We start from the raw sequence: 19818 nt of genomic DNA, 5'->3' as shown, positions 1-19818 counted from the left end.
ATCATCACCACGATCATCATCGATATTTTTTTTCTCGTATATTTTACAACGGGGCTTGAGCAAGCCATATGATAACCTGAAAGATGCTTTCAGATGTCGGTCAAGTCTGTCTGTCCGTCTGTCTGTCTCTCGCCATAAAAAGTCGGTTAACGCAACAGAAAAAAAAGAAACAAAAAAGAAAAAAGGGGGGCAAGTGTTAGGAATGGGCGAGCAGCAGTGGAAGAGTGAGGGGGGGGGGGGGGGGGGATGATGTGGGGCCTCCACGGAAAAACATTGAAGCACAGCAGAGCCTCCTTCGCGCTGCTGTCCGCGCCCTCTGAGGAGCCCCCGGAGGCTCCCCTCCAGGCCACCACAGCTCCACAACCAGCCGGACCAGGAGGCAGAGTGGGATGGAAGAAATGGGGGGATGAGGGGAGGATGGGAGGCGGGGGGTTGGGGGTCGGCTGAGCGTAAGCTAACCTAACGATGAGCGGGACGGAGGACCCTGCAGGAGCAGGAGACGCTCAGCAGCAGGTCTCCAACGCTGCTTAAACGTGTGCAATTCTTGCTCGTCTACGCACACACATTCGTCTCCACGGGTGCAAACTGCAGGTCGATGGGGATGAGATGGCAGTGGGTGTGGGGCTAAAAGGGGGAGTTCACCCCGAAACTCTCGGCAGAGGTCGCGACCTTGCAAGATTTTCTGTCACCTCCTTGGAGTTTGCCGCCGATTTTGATTTTTCTTTGTGTTTTGAAACTGAATCATTAATAAAGAAACAAAACAAAAAACGTGTGTGTGTGTGTGTGTGTGTGTGAGTGAGTGAGTGAGTGAGTGAGTGAGTGAGTGAGTGAGTGAGTTGTCCTGTCGACCAGGGGCCAGTCACCGTGACAGCGTCTCTCGGAGGTTAAGGGCACATTGTCTGGTTGCAAAAAACCATTTAGCACCACTAAGAACAAGCTCCCTCTTTTGGGTACGAAAACGCTCAGGAACGCTCGATGAGCCTTCAAAGTCGGCTGGAATTAATTAGAAAAGCAGCGGAGGGCCGGAGCGGTGCTCGTCTGGTGGTTGCTCTCATCAAAGCCGGCGGAGAAACCCCCGGTGACAGAAATCTCACAGGCCTCGTGCGGCTGTTTCGGGGTGGGATTCTCCCAACGGTCAGGATGGACTGTTTGGCCATTGCCTAGCACTTGCCTCGAGATTCAAGTTTAAATGGATACGGTAGTACACTACAAATGTCAACACCATCCAGGTTGACTTTTTTTTTTTTCTTCAAATCCTCTTTTTTTGATAATATTTTTTCTCATTTTTTCCCCTCTTAACCCAAGGCCCCCCCCTCCCCTTCTCCCTCCCAAAATGGATATTCTAGACTACTAAGATGTGAAACATTCATCAGCTGTAAACTGCTGTCAGTTCGAGATAAAATGAAATTACAGCAACGGAGCCATGCTACCTTAAAGTCCAAGCTACAGGATCACAAAACAATGCTCAAGTTGTGGGGGAAGAAAATGAGCCACTTCCTGATGGGTTTTCTAATTCTTTGTCCCAGTTAAATTACGGTCAAAATGCTGCAACAGAAGACTGGAATTAACGAGGGCTCATAAGAAGGTGAGTGTGGTGGTTGATGGGAGGTTTGAGTTACAATTCTGCAAAAGACGTGTTCGATTGTTGGATCACTAGTAGGGCAAGTGAGAGTAATTCAAAGGTCAGATATGTTGTAAAATTTGCCTAATTTTTCTTTTAAAAAAAACCCAACATGTGCCTTGAGCCTGTCAACAAACTACTGTGTGTTCTAAAACACCGTTCTGGGAAAAAAAAAAAAAATCCCTTTGTGATGTCACAAAAGTCACAGATGCACTTTGAAGGTCATTGACAAAAGTGTCTCACTTTTGTTTCCTTCAATACATGTAGAATGTCCCAAACAGCTTCAAGTTCTGCAGGAAGCTTTAAACACAAGGCTACATATACTGTTGTAGATGTGAAAGATGTTTTTGGTGAAATAATTGTGCGAGTCGTCTCCACTGGAGGCTGAAATGCAAAATCTCTTGAAAAAGATCAGAGAATGTGAAAATATGGGACCTTTACATCACCAATTTTTTTTCCATGTATTTTATTCCCAATCTAATTTAGTTTGATGGTTGATGTGTAGTTTTCCTACCTTAAATAGGTAAAAAAAAATAATCTCTACAATTAAGTGACAGGCAGAATGGCACCCTGGCGGTTGGCACAGTGCACCCTGCTGGCCAGGTTTAGGACCTCAAAACTCTGGTTGCGTGATCAGCAAACACACCTGCTCAGTCTGGAGAGATGCTACTTCTACCATCCCATACATTTTAAACCATTGAATTTAGGGTAGAAAAATTCAGTGTTGCTTAGGAAGAAAATATAAACACAATTTCTTTCTTCCAAAATAGACTTTCCATTGTATTTGGTCAATGGTATTCTTATCTTGAATTACTTTTATTTTCCAGAAATGTTAACGTTACTCAACCTAATGCGCATGAGCCAAAACTCCTTTCTCGGTTGTTATTGGATAATTTGTCGGTGCGTGCCAATGGCAAAGATCCCTCCTCTTTACATTCTCTGTATTTTGACAGCTTCTGGTGGGGCACTAATGTTATGCATTAACAGTTTTTTTTTTTAGACCCCATGAGGTGAAACAAATAGGATAACTGATATGAAAGCTAAATTGAGTTTTAATAAAATTGTCGGTAAAAAGGGGGACTCAATCTATGGCTGGAGTGTGTTCACAGCTTGAGCCCCTCAATTGAATTGGCTTAAAAAAAAATCAGAAAATAATAGGCTTGTTTTTGCTTGATACACAGCTGCCTGGCATTCTGAGCCGTTCAATTCATTTGCGGCCATTTAGGCTCCAAATGAAGGGCAGCTTCAGATTTAAACTCCAGCCTAAACATCTGTTTTAAGGCGTAAAGTTTCGAGGGACTGGAAATTACACTGGTGTTATCTAAACTGTGCTGGGTCATACTTCCTAACTGTACAAACATGAAAGGGTTTCTTTTGAATTTCTGTAACAGCGCTGTGACCAACATTATGACTCTTGATGATCATTGCTATGGTCGTTAAAAAAATATGAAATATCTTACACACAAAGTTCTTTTTTTTCATCAGCGTGACTTGTGTCCCCCTATTTAAAAAATAGTCAAAAAGCAAAAAAGTTTTGCATATCTAGCGTTAGCATTTAAGGTAGTATGGCACACCCCTTTTAAAACATTCAAGGGTGGGGATCCAAATAATGCCTTCCATCTTATACAGCAACGTGTTGTCTTTTTTTTTCTGGTATTGTTCATCAATGAGAGCTTTGGTTAGCTGAAACCATGTGAAGGTGACAGAAAGAAAAGAAAAGAAAAGAAAAGTCAAAAGAAAACAGGGAATAAATTACAATGAACCTCTACCAAAATAATTGTCTGCAAAATCTCACAATAACATGATCGTTTTAGAGAAAGGTCTATCTTGACTGGTCCTAAATCCACTAGTCACTACAAGTATTATATTAATGAGAGCTATATAACATCTACTTTTGTAATTACAGGAAATAGAAAAAGAGCGCGAGAGGGGAGGGGAGGGGAGGGGGATAAATATGAGAGAAAGGAGAGGTAGAGCGAGGGAGAACAACAAAGACCACTACACTGGTATCAAAGACAGCACTCCGTTTACAAGTTAACTGTGGTTTTCTTTACACACTAATGAAACACAAGAGTGATCAACAAAAAGAAGTCTGACCTCTGTGGATGGGGAATGGAAAGAGAGAAAGCAATGGATGCACAGTACATTTTAATAGTATATTACAATTATTATATATAAACCACAAAGTATCAATAAAACTCTGATTAAACTTGAAATCAGCAAAGAAGCATCTTTCTTTTTTTTTTTATAGTTTTGTATTTCATATTTTTTCTTTTACATTTGAACATTACAAGGGTTTTTTTTCCTTCTTCTTCTCTTTTAAATTATTACTTGATCACACCTCCACGTCTTGTACTATAGAAGTATCCAGCATATTTCTTCACCTGGTTGCTTTGAAATGAAAAGAAAGGACAAACAATCAAACAATGAAAGAAAAAGAACCAAAAACGGGGACGAGCACGTGGATTAAATGAACAAACGGAACAACAAAGACACACCTGCTGCAGGTCAAGTGTACTCAGAGCGTGCGCGCTCACACGTGCACGCTCTCCTTCCATCGCTGACTTAAAAAAAAAAAAAACAACCAAAAAAACCAAAAGAAAACCAAACTGGACGACACTCCGGAGCGCTGTTATTGTTATTAAACGTCTGAGTGAAATCATGAAGCGCACACGCGTGCGCGCGCACACACACACACACACACACACACACACACACACACACACACACACACGCACGCACGCACACACAACTGTGTAAAACCTGGTGCAGTCGATAGGTCAGTGTCATCTTTTCGACCCTGTATAGACGTTTCTTCAGTTGAGACGCGGGTTAACTATAGAAAGAACTCCTCGTGTGCACGGCGACGCGTCGCTCGCTGCTACGTCACGTCAAACTTTTAAAATCCCCGTCGACAAAACACCCCTAAAAAGTCCTTCATACTGTCTCAAAGCACAGGGCCGCCTTTTGTTTCCTCCTCTGTCTTTTTAAAAAGCCAACATATACATGTGCAAATAGGATAATGGCCTGTACTTCACTACTCACAGTGCAATGATTCACTCGCTTTATCACCTTTCAGTGTTTTCTTCTTCTTCTTCTTTTGTTTGTTTCCAGCTATTCTGCCACTAGAATAAATTAAATGGTTCCGAGGCTGGACTCCCCCAGGCTGAGGTATGGTATCCAGACCTTTGCTTTCCTTAAGAACTGAATGGTTTACGTCAAGGCTCGGGTGGCGGAGGCGGCGGTGGAAGAGCCCCGGAGATTATTGCGTTCCGAGACTGTGACTCTGGAACGAGCAGGATGGGAGAAAAATAAATAAATAAAAAAAAAATTCAAAAAAAAAAAAAAAAAAATACAGAAAAAAGAGAGTAAAAAGGGAAAAGGAGGACATACAGCTAACAAGTTTCTCTCAGGAGTATAAAAGTGTCAGGATGCGCACAGCACTGTAAAAGGCCTGGTTCAAGTGGTGGTGGTCGCTCTACCTACAGTGTGCTTTGGGTTGAATCGCCTCCTTCCTCCCACTCACTCACTCGCTCACTCGCTCGCTCGCTCGCTCGGCTTGAAATGACGCGGCTATCGTAACAGGTAGACAGAAGAACCAGGCTCTGTTTTGTTTTTTTCTTTTTTTTTTTTTTTTATCTTTTCCAAACGGTTTCTTAAAACTGTGTTGAATTTCTGCTGGTATGACACTTTGTAAAATTCTCTCAGCTTCGGTATTTACAGAGCGAGCGTGTTCTGTTTTGTCTCTTGGGGTCATGTTGTCGTTGTTTTTTTGTTTCTTTTCCCAACGTCATTCCTTCCAGCAGAAAAAAAAGTAGAATAATAACGGTTTACAGCTTTTTTTTTTTCTTCTATTCACACGCTATAACATGTTTCTTTGACACACCATCACAAAAATATGCTATTCTCTCACTGAGTTGGTTATATGCAGTGACTGGAATAATATGTACAGCTACATTTCTTTTTCTCAAGTTTGAATTCACAATGTAGTTATATGAAATTTGTTATAGCATATATATATATTTCTAAACAACAAAAACAACACTTATAAAAAAGGACCATAAAAATATTGGAGTCCTCTTTGTATTGCCCAAAAATAGGTAATCATGGTTAACAATGAGACGTCACAAGAAATTAAACAGCTACTAAGGATTATTACTTAGATACCCTCTTTAAATATTCCATAATTCTCTCTTTTTTTAAAAAGTGCCTCTCCACGCTGAGCTTGTTCTTAGTGACGAGACTGGATCGTCCAATCCTTTCTCCGTTTTTTTCAAACCCAACTCATATAAAGGTAGAGACAAGACTTGCAGATATTCTTGGCAACAACTCCCTCCCCGACCCCCCAGAAGCCCGTCACTTCTTGAAAACCAAAAGACCAAATGAAATCCATTTACACGAGTATACTTGTAAGATCAAAGAAAACAAAAACGTGACACACACAACGTAAAATCAAAGGTCAACTAAAAAAAAACAACAGAAAAAGGAGAGAGATGGCGTCCTAAAAAGTAAGTGACAGAGGAAGGAGTGAGGGGAACTGACGTGAAAACAAACAAACCAAACCAGGTCGCAAAGTTATAGGAGGTTTGGATTATAGTACAGCAGTTGTTATTTTTCTGAGATGACTGACGTTTTTTTTTTTTACTCTCTCTCTTTCTCTTTCTCTTTCTTTTCTTCCTTTTTTTCCCGTGGTGGCGACCTTGGTTTTTTTTTTTCCACCCTGCCCAGATGATGCTGCAGTGCTCGGAGTTGGGGTAGCATCACCTGCACACAAAGCCAATTAGAAACTCCGTCCTGTCTTTCTTGGGCCACCAGATAAACTCTGCTGGGTGACAGAGGAGGGGAAAGAAAAAAGACAGCGACAGCATGAGAGACGGAGCTGCGGAAGAATGCAACAGATCTGAACAAACTGTGAACATCGAGGAAGAGGCCAACTTTGTGGCGACAGTGAGCAGCAGTCTGTGGAGATTAAAGGGATATTTCTGCGTTTTTGGTGCGTCCAGCGGCAAACTCTAAACTACGACGCTTATTTAAAATTGCTCCCAAATAAGGCAAGTTTAAACTGACACTGAAATGTCAATCCTTTAGATATCAAAGCTCCAATCTCATTGGTTTTCAGTTGCTCGGGGTATTAAGGGACCAATCAGAATCCTTTTAGCTGACAAAGTGAGAAGTGAAGGCTGCAACCTGCCTCTAGAAACCTCAAGAAATGCCAAAAGAAGAGGCAGCGGAAGGAGCGGCTGGGGTGGGAAAGAAAGGCTTGCTGATGATTTGTTTCCATGCTGCAGCAGTTTTGGCAAAACTGAGGAGCATTTTCCCATTTAGAGAGAAACAAAACAGCCCAGAAGGCTTTCCACGCTGCAAAATGTGCTTTCACTCCACTTCTGATAGTCTTTGGCAACCCATGATGCCACAGAGTGGTGACACTGCGATGCCTGGCAGTGGGAAAAAAAAGTCTGATTGGTCCACATGGAATGTAGCACACAGAGGGTTACAAGGTTGTTTTTTTTTTTGGCTCCGACTTGGATGTGCAAAAATAGTTCTAATTTAGAAATGGCATACATAAAATGTACTCCATAAGGAAAAATAAATGTACATGTGTACATGCCAAACACAGAAAATCCCTTTAAGGTAAACAGACTGGGACGCCTGATGACATTCGCATAATAGCATGCAATAAACACTAGCAGATCAAAGCTGGATACAGACGAAATATCAGCAGAATTTAACACAATAAATGACACATATGTATGTTCATGCTTTCAGGAAGTCTAAACATCCAGCACTGGTGGAGAAGATGGCGCCACAGAGTTAGCGGAGACAGAGGTGGTTTACAGTGACAAAACAAATGTAATCCATCTGAAATAATTGATTCCTCACTGACAGGCACAATTGGAGAAATAAATTTACTGATTGAAGTTGTTTTTTAGTTTTTTTTTTGTAATTGTTGATTTGTTCAGAAGCGAGAAGCTACTTCTGTTGGGAGAAAAGTACGCCACGGCCACCACGCGTGGGTGTCACGGGTGGGGAAACATTTCAACGCGCTTTGGAGACAGGAAGCAAAATGATGCGGAGCCGGTAGGACTTGTGTTTGCATTCAGAGATCCCAACAACTTGTGTGTTCCCCCACCCACCCAGCGAAACATTTGTGATGACATAAAAGCTGCCATCACACTCACACTTGGCTACCGGCTCCACCATTTAGAGGGAGGAGGTGAACAAACAATGTGATGAACATGTGATAGTGAGACTGACAGAGAGGGAGAGATAGATAGAGAGAGAGAGCACAGTAAATAAAATGCAATACCTCTGATGAGATGGCAACCGGGCCACCTGTTCAATGGTATCCATTTGTAAAAGCTGTCGCAATCAACGGGCCCTAAAAGTGTAGAGTTAGTGCTGTTGTCAGTATGCATGTCAAGGAGAGAAAGGTGAGTACATCGCATCAACTCTTCTCATGTGAATCTCTTCATTCGAAAGCACTGTACGGTAAAAATGATGACGACCAAAGGAGTCAGAGACATGGCTAAACCCTCGAGGATGACAATACCCATAGTGCACCTTGAGGGGTATTCACTGTCAACTGTCAATGCATTCATATTGTCTGTCAATGTCTGGAAATCGTTTTAATAATGGCGGACAAAAACAATTTGTTTTGGTGGGTGGGACTTCGCTGAAAGATAAGGCTAGATTAGCTAGCACAGGCTAGCGAGTTGTTTCATGCTAGTTTTAGACAAATGGTAAGAGAGCATCGATCTATTTGGATATGTGGATGCGTTATCAATGACCGATTACTTCTGATTCCAACCCTCCTTAAGGGAGCACTCATCTACCTCATCAGAAACGTCCCTGAAGTCCAAACCTCAACGGTTAACGACAGCCCTACATTACCTTATTTATTGGATGCTTAGCCTCTTTATTGTGACAATAAATTAGCTGTAATAACAACGTTGCACAAGTTTTACCTGAAGATATGTTGTTTTGGTGCTTTTACACGCAAATAAACCACGCAATGTGTTGTTACAGGCTAATAAAAGCAAACAATGTTACCAAGAACAAAAAAAGGCGCCCGTTTTATTTCTTTTTACTTGCTGCTTAACTGGGACTCAACACATGACGTCATTCCAGCTCTGAATTCAGACTTGGAAGGTCATTGAGACGCCCCGTCCTGTCCTGACAATTCATGTTTCCCTCCAGTTTTGCCTCCAGCTAGTACAGCGACATAATTGGAAAGTCGGCCGTAAAAAAAGCCTATTCATGAGCATAAATAATGTATTTTGAATGCATTTTATTAGCAGGTATTAAAAATAACAAAACATTAATTTAACATAAATTCCACGAGTAGACACTTTTGTTTCAGATAAGAGCCTGACTGATGGGTTTTGTAATACAGTTTGATTTCTTATACTTACCGCTATGAATAGAGATAAACACTTATAATGCATCATAATTCTTTTTAAATTACAATTTTAACACTTCACTGACCACGGAGGGATCAGAATAAAGGTATTAGATGTAATTGTGTACAATCAGCCTTTCATAAAGTTGGTCGTTGGGGTGAGTATAGAGTCATAATGTATTATGAGCCCCATTAGTCAAACTGCAGTTTATGACTTTCATAAAAAGCCCAACACAGGAATACAAGGGAAATCATCAGATTAAAAAAAATAAACAGGGAAGTGTGTCAGGAAGCAAACAGGCTGTGCAAGAATGTGGTAATTAAGTGTTATGAATGCACGGCAATCACTGTGAATGTCCCAACTGTGCATTTAAAATGTGACACTCATAGTGAGTGTTTGTGTTATCCCCAACACAATGAATAATCTTGACAGGAGACAATTATAATGCACCTTCCCCATTCGTGGCAACATACACAAGTGATTGTATCAGAAGCATGCAGAGAGCAGGATCATGAGCGCGTCATCAGTGTGTGTGTGTGTGTGTGTGTGTGTGTGTGTGTGTGTGTGTGTGTGTGTGTGTGTGTGTGTGTGTGTTTTCTCTCAGCGCTGAATGCTTTTCATAATGGAGGCCAGTTATCGGATACGGCCAGTGTTGCCGCTGACAGGTCTGAAGAAATCCTTGTATTCACGCACAACAGTGAACAGAGGAGCGCTTTCAACAGCGATTATCTGCCTTTATCACTCCAATCAGCTAATTGCACTCTAATTGTCTTGCATAAAAAGCCAGTTAAGTTCATTACGGCTTCTTCACAGTGGCTGTTTTGATATTGGCTAAAGGGATTAATAAAACCAGCGGAGCGTGAGGCCGGGGGACAAATCAGTGACTCTGAAGTCATCCATGAGGTTGCGACATGCCATGGTCTCGAGACGAGCACTCGCTTTCAGCGGCAGACACGCAGAGGGTGGGGTGGGGTGGGGGAGACAAAGCGTATTTTAGTTCTGAATCATTTCCTATTTTAATGTTCTGAACAGAGAGATCATCTCGCCGAGAGCAGAGAGTCACGCGGCTGCCGCATCACCTCTCTGCTGTGGTGCACTCGGTTTGATTCACTGGGCAATTGTGGAGCCGTGATTTAGTAGACAGGGTAGCAGGCACAATTTGGCTTTATGTATGGGGAAAATACACAAAAAACAACAACAAAAAACCCCCCAAAGAAAATCTAAATTGCCTGATTGATACACTTAAAAGATAAGAGACATTCTTCAGTGACGAGCCTTAAAAACAATCCTGCCACCAGTCAAACTGCGTCGGCCACACACGATGAAAAGCAGAGTGCTTTCCTTCACAATATCCAGCATTTGCTGCACTTAGAGTCCGATGCTAAAACTGTGGTTACAATCTGTTGCAACAAAGGCAAAAATAATGGGAACAAAGCGGCTCATTTCCATCAGCAAACTAACTGCTGGTAAATCTGCTTTGAAAGTGAGCCAGCCTGGTTGCTCATGGCAAATATTGTGCTTCCGACACTGAGACCAGCAGATTATGGCAGATAGCCAGTGGACCTAAAACAATTAATTGAAGAGAGGCTTTACTTAGGAGGGAAAAGGCCAATAACACACGTAGTTTGTGTGTGTGTGTGTGTGTGTGTGTGTGTGCGTGCGTGTTTTTTTGTTTGCGTATCATAAATCAATTACTGACATCTGACTAAGCTATTGTGTCAAGTCAGGGGCCACCAGTTCACAGCTATTCAAGACTTATATACACTTGGTTCACGCTGAGTGAGCTGACTCACAACAGTCGATTCAGTGTTCCAAAAAAAGTGAGAACCCTGCACAATTTCTCAGGGCGCTGTTGCATTGCACGCTGGTGTCTTGTTTTTGAAAGAGATTCAATTTGATGAATAACAAAATAAACAGCCAGATAACATGGTGCAGCGCTAGTTCTGCGTCAAGGTGGGATTGTTGCACTCTCGTACACTAATCACTAAATGCTGGGGATAGGCGACTTTGGAACGGCTGTTGTGTAAAGTGTAAAAAGTGTGGACGGCGATGTTGCAGAACCAGGCAAAGGTCAATTTCTCCACACGTCCAACGTATTGAAATTAAAGCTAACACAATGGTGTGAGGACCACAACAAAGAATGTCTCAATAACTCATCACTTGATCATTTCAATCATGTATCACACACTTGCGTTTTTGATTTATGCAATTAATCTTCCTGCTAGGCTGCAGTTGCACATGTGCATTCAAAAGCTTAGAGAGGGTCAAGTGAAGTTGACCTGTAGGTCAGGCTACAGTGCAGTTCAGGTGCATTCTGAAAAGTCACCTTCAAGCCAAATATCTCCAACTTCCTATCAGTGCTGCGTCCTCAAACAGAATACGTAGAAGACGCGAAGCCGTCATTGTTTTGAAACGTCTCCGGCCGATCCATCTGTGGAGGCACCGCGACCCTCTGCTCACACAGCCTGACAGCCCAACAGGCCCTGAACCGGACTCAAAATAACTCCCCATGAATTCCATGTCTTTCCGAAGCTCTCTGTCTGGCGCGGGACGCTTCACTCAGGGATGAGCTAAGTTTAGGAGGATTGCCTTCCTCACGCCTGCAGTCTCGCAGATCCTCCGCTGGCAGTCCTGACGGGCCGGCTGTTATTCCACCTCAGTTAAGCCACGCATTAATGAGCTTGTCGCGGAAGGCAGGTGTTATTTCAATAACCTAGACGGTGTCACTCGGTTCAGTCGTGTAAATCAGTGCAAACATGCCCTGACGAGCTGCGAGGCTGAGACATCTGAGGCGAGGCGCTTGGTGAGGACTGAGGTGAACTAACACGTATCACCCCATCTCCTGTGATCAGGGTGGCGATGGACTGCTGCTGTTCTGCTTTCACCCTGGACAAGTCGCAAGTTCATCGCAGCTCAATCGCACGCCGGCAAACGTGTGGGAAAGAAAATCAGATTTTGCCAGTAACTAGATGTCAGTGTTGAAACCGTTTGGCTGTAAAATACCCTCTTTGAGACATTTCATTTACATGTTCGATGATCTATTTTTTCAAGGATTTTTCCAGTATTTTTGGAAGGTTCAAAACAAACAAACAAAAAAAAAAACCAACATTCAAAGGTCCATGGTGTAAAGTTTTGAAGGGAGCCCGTATTCAGTGAGGCAGCTTACTAGTAGCAAGACTCTTGCTGTATGCACTGTATATTCCTATATGTATGAGAGCCGTTCGAAGGGTAGGAAAACCAAAAGACTTTTATTGTACTGCAAGTATACACTTTTATTAATGTACTTATGGGCAGTATGTTAAGCTTTTTAATTTTGAATATAAAAATCATAAGTCAACGCAAATTTCCCACACTGGACCTTTGCACGACCTCACTCGGCTATTTCACCATGGACTTGTGTTAAAGCCCCGGAAACAATGTTGTAGCTAGAAAAAGGAGAGCTGTGACCAGTCTGCTGCACATCACCCAAGATGACATTCGCCGCTCGTCTGTCTGGCAGAGGAAGAGCTCTCCGTTACTCTCTCTCTCCCTGCTAATCTCACACTTGAAAGTTGACATGGCAACTGGCGGCTAAGTGATCGTCAAGAGGAGGAAAAGTGCGACGGCGCCTGGCTGAGCGGCTGCACCTGGACAAGGACACTGGCAGAGACCAGGGCCCCGCTCGGATGTATTGTCCTGGTGACGGAGCAAACTTAAGCTCCGGGACAGATGGGTTTCTAAAAATAAGGGAAATTTGTTCCGCGAAGGTGACACGGGGCGCCGCACCGAGGTGATTTGCGCAAGAGCTGAGGGGAATAAACATTAGCATTTGACACAGATAACTTTCAGATGTACGACAGAGTTTATCACCGTGTACAAAACGCCTGAGGGACCTCTGAACTCTGCACTATAAAGACCTGAGAAAAAACTCTGCTAAGATCACTGATTAGTTTCCTATGAGGACATTGTCTTCTACTCACTCCCACTGAGAAAAATCAAGAGTGGCAGGCGGTGTGAATGGTGTTAGTGCTGAGGGTGAGACAGGACGGGATGTGCGCCGCCGTACTCACCGTGATGCTGGGGCCGAAGCCGGAGCCGGGCTGAGGGCTCGCAGCGCTGATGTAGTTGCCCACAGCCGAGTCCTGGTTGCTGGGCGCGTACAGGTCAGCCACCGGACCCGGACTGTTGGCGCCCGGGAAGCCGCCGGGCCTCGACGGGTTGGCGCCTGCACACAAACAAAGCAGGGGGAGGGGTGGTGGGGGCAGCGGCTCAGAGACGGACAGCAAAGAACAGCGGCACTTCTCAGGGGAAAGTTGAAAAAGCAAAAGAACACATGACTGGATTCAGACTCAAACGACTGTGATCGGACCCTCACCATTTCTTTCTTTCCCCAAAGCCTTGTAGCGAACTGCATTTTGCAGCACCTGGCCAAATGGCGCAGGTTTCACTCTCAAAGTCATGACGTGAATCCAGTATGATATTCTGAACAGTGACATGCTGAGTGCATGGTGCACAGGTTGTAACATTCCCGTCGTTGAGTCATGCACAAGACAAAACAACAAAAAAAAAGAAGAAACAAAACAAGCAACGAGTCTCGAGAAGTACTTGCTACCATGCTGGTACGTTAGTAAGAAAGGTTGCAGTGTAAATGTTGCCATGCAGAGTGTTGAAAGAGTGCTCATCAAAGAAAAAACAACGTTGGCTGCTGACTGCGAGCGGCAGCGCGGGGTCGACCGCGGCAGGGGCCGAGGAGCTCACGTCAGCCAGTTTTTTCTTTTTTCTGATTTGCCCTCAAGATTCACGGACGCAGACGAGGCTAAAAAATACTATTCCTACAATCGGCCGTGCGTCTTCGCTTTTCAGTCTGCTGCTGTAACTCGAGGCATACAACCAAAAAAAGGTGTGTGAGACAATGGGGGGAAGGAGAGGGGGTAATAAAAGCTTGACCCCAGCTCATCTGCAGGTCCAAACTCAGAGGGGGATAAAGAGAAATACTGCACATGACTTACCACCTTTGGCCTGTGAGTAAGAGCAACTCAGACTAATAAAATGTCTTTTGAGGATCCGGATGCCTGCTAAAGGCCACTACCACCGGCAATACAGGGGAAGAAAAACATTCTGGGAGAAAGAAGTGCTGTGATCTCTTAACAGCAATCTCCTCTGCTGTCAGCTTCACGTAACCCTCCGTCTCACCCTCATTCAAAGGGGGACGTGGCAAAAAAAAACCAAGCCTCCGCTGCGCGTGAAGAGGAAAAATATCCTGCACGATTCTCGCACGCATACGAGCTCACCAACCCTGACAGGAAGTGCTTGCAGTACTGTGGCGTACACGCGCACACATGCACTTTGGATTCCTGTAAAGAAGCCATCTCACTAGAGTTCCACTGGAGTTCCACACCGCTGTTCAGCTGTAAAGGACGTTAAACAGAGAGCTGCTAGCGCTCTTATCTCGCTTGCACAGCCCCCAGTAGTCTGCTTTATTACATAATTAGGGATTTTTCTTTCTTTTTAAAAAAGATGAAATTGCAATCCTCATTTCCAATGTGTGCTGAGTTTTATTAGAGTGGAAATCGCCTCATTTTCCATTCAAGCTTCGTTTTAGCCGTTTAAATGGAAAGGGGTCTGCACTGGGTCTGCAAAACAACCCCAAGTGCATTGTGGGTCAAAGTGCTTTCAGAGACGCTGTCAAAGGGCCCAATGCCGAACCCATTCATTTGATTTCCTGTCAAGCAAATGAAAGCACTGAGGATCTGCTTATCACGGTGTTTATACGGTAAGGGTGAGATAAACAGATTACATAAAAGATGAATCATCTCTAATCCGTCCTCATTAACCATCAACATAAAAACCCGAGAAACACAGAAAAAAATCAATTACACCTTCCCTCTCTCTTTTTTTTTTACTCTTTCCAATAACTTCTGCAGTTAACCTCTGTAAACAAACACCGAGACAAACCCTGCCACTGTGATTACATTCACCGTAATGACTCGTCTCATTAGGCCCGAGGTTTTCCCCCGCCAAGGTGGAGGCACTCTCAGAGGCGGCGGCGGTTTGCTTTGAGCAGCCGAGCAGATTTCAAAGTAAAAGACGTGCAGGCGTCTGCAGAGTCCGGCAGGGTTACCTGACCGAGCGGCTGCTCGCACCTGAGCTGATTGCACTGGAGGAAACACCAGACCCCTGTGCTGCCGCGTCAGCTCCAATGAATACTGAAACAACGGGCCACACGCCGGCTTCAGAATAAACAGCCACAATGGCTTTGCTGAGTGCGTTTGTGTGTGTGTGTTCCGCGGTGATGTAAAGCGGACGTAATCGTCCCGGCGTCACGCGGCAGTGCAATAATGCACTCTGCGGCGCTCCACGGATCTCTGTGAAGCCGGGAGCGTGGTGAAGCATCCTCTCGCCCCAGACCAAGACACTGAGGCAGCGAAAAACCATCAGGAACCATCACAGCTCGAGAGAGAAAAAAAAAACAAAACTCTTTTTTCTTGGCGTCGGATATGATTCCACTGCTCCCCGACCGCCAAGCTCCCCTCCCCCGCCCCTCTGTTTGCGATTTGCTGAGCTAAAGTTCGAACCGTCTGCAAGGAAATGCCAACATCTGCCCGGGGCAGATGGCCAACACTTTCAGCACCAAAAGGGAAACTGGGCCCACACTTATTTTTTACTGGTCCAAAGGGGCGACAGGACAGCCCCCTTGGAATTTAATATGTTTTCTGTTCCTATAAAGTGGCAGATAGAAAGCTACAGCAGCAATCAACTCCTCACGCAGGGCAATTCCATCGCTGGCACCTCAGCCAATGGTTTGTGACCAAACCACATCTTCATGTCTTTGTACGGAGGAGCATGCACGTCACTGGTGGTACATGCCATTTCAAACTACAGTGTGCAATGCGTATAATGAGAACTACAAACAAACAAGCAGGTCAAACTACAGACTATTCATTGGCCCAGAGAGAACTACAGGAACTGGTATGCAGATATGTGCAGCGGGTTTTAGTTTACGAACTGCATGGTCGGGTCACTGCGTTGTAACCCGTGTTCTATGAGCACATGCAGAGCCCTCTACTGGCCTTTACAGGTGCCACCATCCAAAACATGCCTTCTAATGACTAGTGTGAGAAGGTAACCATAGCATTTCCTAGAGGGCGGAGCCTGCGTGCGACAGGATGTGTAGAAGGCTGTGATACATACAACAGGTGCATGAGAAAACATTCCATAAGCAGTCAAGATAAAAGATGCCAGTGGAGGACAGTGATAGCAGTGTATTGAGGCACAGCTGTGTTGAGTATCTCACGGTATTTCACCTGGTTACCCAGACTTAGACACCAATCACCCTTTTAGCTGAAGCACCTCGACTACAAAATGACATCACATCCACAACTGACTCAAAACTTTGCAGCACAAAATGCACTCGTGGCAGCAGTTCCCTGCAACATCATCAGTAGCTACTTTGTTCACATGCAGATGGAGGATTGCATTCTGTGTTTGCACGTGTGTGTGTGTGTGTGTGTGTGTGTGTGTGTGTGTGTGTGTGTGTGTGTGTGCTTGTGTGTGTGTGTTGGCCCCTTATTTGCAAGCAAGGGCTGGAACAAAATGTCACAAAGAAAACATAAAATCTACATTGCAAAATTGAAAGGAGGTGGAAAAACATGCATACTATTTTAATCAGCAAGACCTTCTTTCTGTAGTTGTTTCTAAAAAGTAAGGGGGGATTTTTTTTCAACTCAAAACAAAAGCAAGAAAAAAACTAAAAATGAGAAGGATAAATAAAAAGGAATATGAAGATTAGCTGGTCCGCATGAAATAGTGTCATTGGTCAAACTGAAAAAAAAAAGAAAGAAAAAATCCCAAAATAACGTGGATGAGATAGATGCTCTTATACAAACCTGGGTTCTTAAACTGATCCGGGCTGTGTAGGTGCTGGAGGGGGGAGTTGCAGGCGGAGGTGGCATGCTCACTGTGCAGCATCTGAGCCGCTTGGGGCCCCAGGGAGCCATAGTCAGCAAAGGAGCAGGGCCCCCCCCTCTGGTCACTGGGCGCAGAGTAAAACCCATAATCGGGGAGGCCTGGGAGATACAGCAGGGGAGGGGGAGTGGGGGTACTCCATCATTGTGGAAATCAACTGTTCTTTTGTGTCTTTTCTTTCTTTTCTTAGTTCATCACCAAACGTCAGATCGGGACGGTCGGGCTCGGTTCGTTTCCAGCTTTAATTGGCCCTCCAGCCCCCTCCCCGCCCCTCCCCTCTCGCACTCCTCCCCCACCCCAAACTCCTGGCATATGGCTCGCGCTTTTAAAATGCTCTCGCTGCATCGGATGTGCGCTTATGTTTACATATTACCTCTCCCTCAGAGCGACACAATTGAGACTTTCCGATCTAACGGCTCCATTCCGACGCAGCAGCGGCAGCAGCGGGCGAAGAACGCTCGGCGCTGCCGCTGCCTTGATTGCGTCGGCTTTTTGCATAATTGACCCGTGTTCCTCGCGCGTTCGTGCCATCATCTCGGAGCGCGATAACGATGAGGAATCATTAAAAAAAGAAAAAAAAGAAAAAAAAGAAAAAAAAGCCACCGGTCAATACATTTCTCATTTCAAACTGACAATTCTTTTGTTGACATACCTGGAGGAAGCTTTTGTCATTTAAATGAAAAGAAAGAAAGAGGCAGGCCGATCGATAATTCATTTAGACCCCCCCCCCCCACCACCCCCGCAACCCACCCACCCGACCACAGCAACAGATGATGAGGTTTTTATGTGAATGAGATACAGAGACATCGGTGTTTATTGATGATACTCGTTTTGAAGCGCACTAAGTACCCCAAACACGTCTGCCATTGGCCTCTTCCAACGACTACCCCTCTTTGACACAGATGGCGGATTATCAACAAACTGTCTTTCTGCAATAAGTCGCGCTGACATTTATTGCTTGTCCTCTTAATCTCAGACAAGCTGCTCGAATAAAGAGTGCAATTAATAGAAACTGCTTCTTCTCACACCTCTTTGATAACGGCGCTAATCTACTCAGGAGGGACCCAGATTGGTGACACCGGCTCTGCCATGCTGGGCTTCCCCCTCGCTGCTCTGTTTTGGTCTTTTTTTATTTGGCTTTTAATGGCCATTCAAAGCCACTTCACCTCTACGCGTTTCGACTAAGACGGCGCACTTCAGCCAAATGGGATGGGAGCGCCAGCCGTGTTCCTCGGCGCCGCGGCTTTTTAGCACTCTGATCTCAGCGCTTGTGGGCTGTCTGCCCACTCATCAAATTATAGGCTCCAAATAAGGCAGGCTTCACACGTACGTCATATAATGCCTGACACGTTGAACAAAGCTCGGAAACCAATCGTTCCATTTATTTCACTCAGACAAATGTCACCAAAAATTGATTGGCCTTGCTAATGAGGGAAACCGGATCAATGGAATAATTATAATGGGAGAAACATAAAAGGGGGGAAAAAAACATTCAACAATGCCACAAACCATGTTATTGAAAATTCATAAAGAATTCTAATAAGTCACCCGTCTAGAAGTTTGACATGAACAGCCAGAGCTTTCCTAAAAAGATCCATTTTTATGCTACAGTAGTCAACTCTGGAGAACGTTAGTTTCATGCATGCTTCAGCTGTGTAACATTTCAAGGGAAGAAAGTAGATTCTTTTATATGGATAAGGTCATATAATAAACACTATAAACTGTTGTACTGTTTTAATTCTCTAATAAAAAGATATTACATTTTATAAAGAGAGTCAACTTGGAACCGCACAGCTCAGCTTTTGTGATTTTGACCTGACATAACAACCAAGAGATCAAGTCGGACAGCAGTGATTAACATCAACATTCTTTGTAACACGTTCCCTTAGCACAGGACGGCACTGAAAGTGACACGCAGTGTCAGGAGCATCTTTGAAGTAGTTAGGTTTTCATTTAAAATGGGATAAAAATGTTTTCATAAATTCAATGTTAAAACTAAAGTTAATATCATTAACGTGATTATCATCTAAATTGAGTCTATATTAGGCCGAGGTTATTAAGGGTATTAAATCCACATAACATTAGCAGAGGATCAATTAAGTGAGTGTTGCCAAAAAAAATGATTAAATTCATTAAACACATAAGCATGAAGCACCAGTAGCGCTTTAATTGTGTGCCGTGTGCTAACATATCAAAAGTTGCCTTTCTGCTCATTAGTAAGCCTGTTCATGCTCACACACTGACTGACTGACTGGCCTTGATTTCATGTCTCACGCTGAACATTAGCAAGGAAGCATAAAGCAAGTGACACTGGACAACGGAGGGAAAAGTCTGTTCAAGCAGCCAGATTGTCCTGAACAATGACAACAGACAACAGAATTACAGTCGGTTTTGCCAAATAAATTATGATAAAGTTTCTGGCAATGTCCCTTTGACTGCCAAACACTTCAACACAAATCAATCGACAAGCCAACACACACAGCCGACTCTGGCTGTCAAGTATCTGTATCCATCTGCAGGACACGGAAGCAAACTGTCGGAATCCTAAACATGAATTCAGACAAGACTTTTGGGTACCAGTAGTCCCCTGGTGGTTGAAATGTGTCATGACATTGCTAGATTTTTTTTGTGACTAAAAGACACAACTGTTTGTTTTTAGTGTTTTTGTGAGCTGCTGTCCTATGACATGGCATTACAAGGTTCAGCACTCAGGATTTTTTTGTGTTCAATTTTAAATCAAACCAAACAGCCGAGTGGCGTTGCAGTGTGGGGGGAAAATCTGCCCTTGCCTTTAGATGTTTAGAATGACGTTTACTGCATATGTAGTAGACAAAATTATCATTATTTTATAGT

General features: G+C 44.0%; 1 protein-coding gene across 7 annotated transcripts in view; it reads right to left on the bottom strand.

Moving 5' to 3' along the window:
- Positions 1-1721: 1721 nt before the first annotated feature.
- Positions 1722-19818, bottom strand: part of LOC142884582 (RNA-binding protein Musashi homolog 2) — a 263144-nt gene continuing 245047 nt past the window's right edge. For 2 of the 7 annotated variants that reach the window (XM_076020327.1, XM_076020331.1), the window contains exons 12-15: positions 16887-17066; positions 13071-13225; positions 7929-8000; positions 1722-6443 (exon numbers count right to left, since the gene is read on the bottom strand). In XM_076020327.1, coding sequence (XP_075876442.1) covers positions 7959-8000; positions 13071-13225; positions 16887-17066 — 377 coding nt within the window. In that variant the 3' untranslated portion in view covers positions 1722-6443; positions 7929-7958. Of the gene's footprint in view, positions 6447-7928; positions 8001-13070; positions 13226-16886; positions 17067-19818 lie in introns of all 7 variants that reach the window. The other 5 variants (XM_076020332.1, XM_076020333.1, XM_076020329.1 and 2 more) reach the window with 4 other exon arrangements.

This window comes from Nelusetta ayraudi, unplaced genomic scaffold (assembly GCF_046127955.1).
Source record: "Nelusetta ayraudi isolate G7.1 ecotype Tasmania unplaced genomic scaffold, CSIRO-AGI_Nayr_v1 ptg000011l, whole genome shotgun sequence".
Taxonomy (NCBI): domain Eukaryota; kingdom Metazoa; phylum Chordata; class Actinopteri; order Tetraodontiformes; family Monacanthidae; genus Nelusetta; species Nelusetta ayraudi.
The sequence above is the reverse complement of the archived record's forward strand: the minus strand, read 5'-3'. Positions and strand labels throughout refer to the sequence as shown.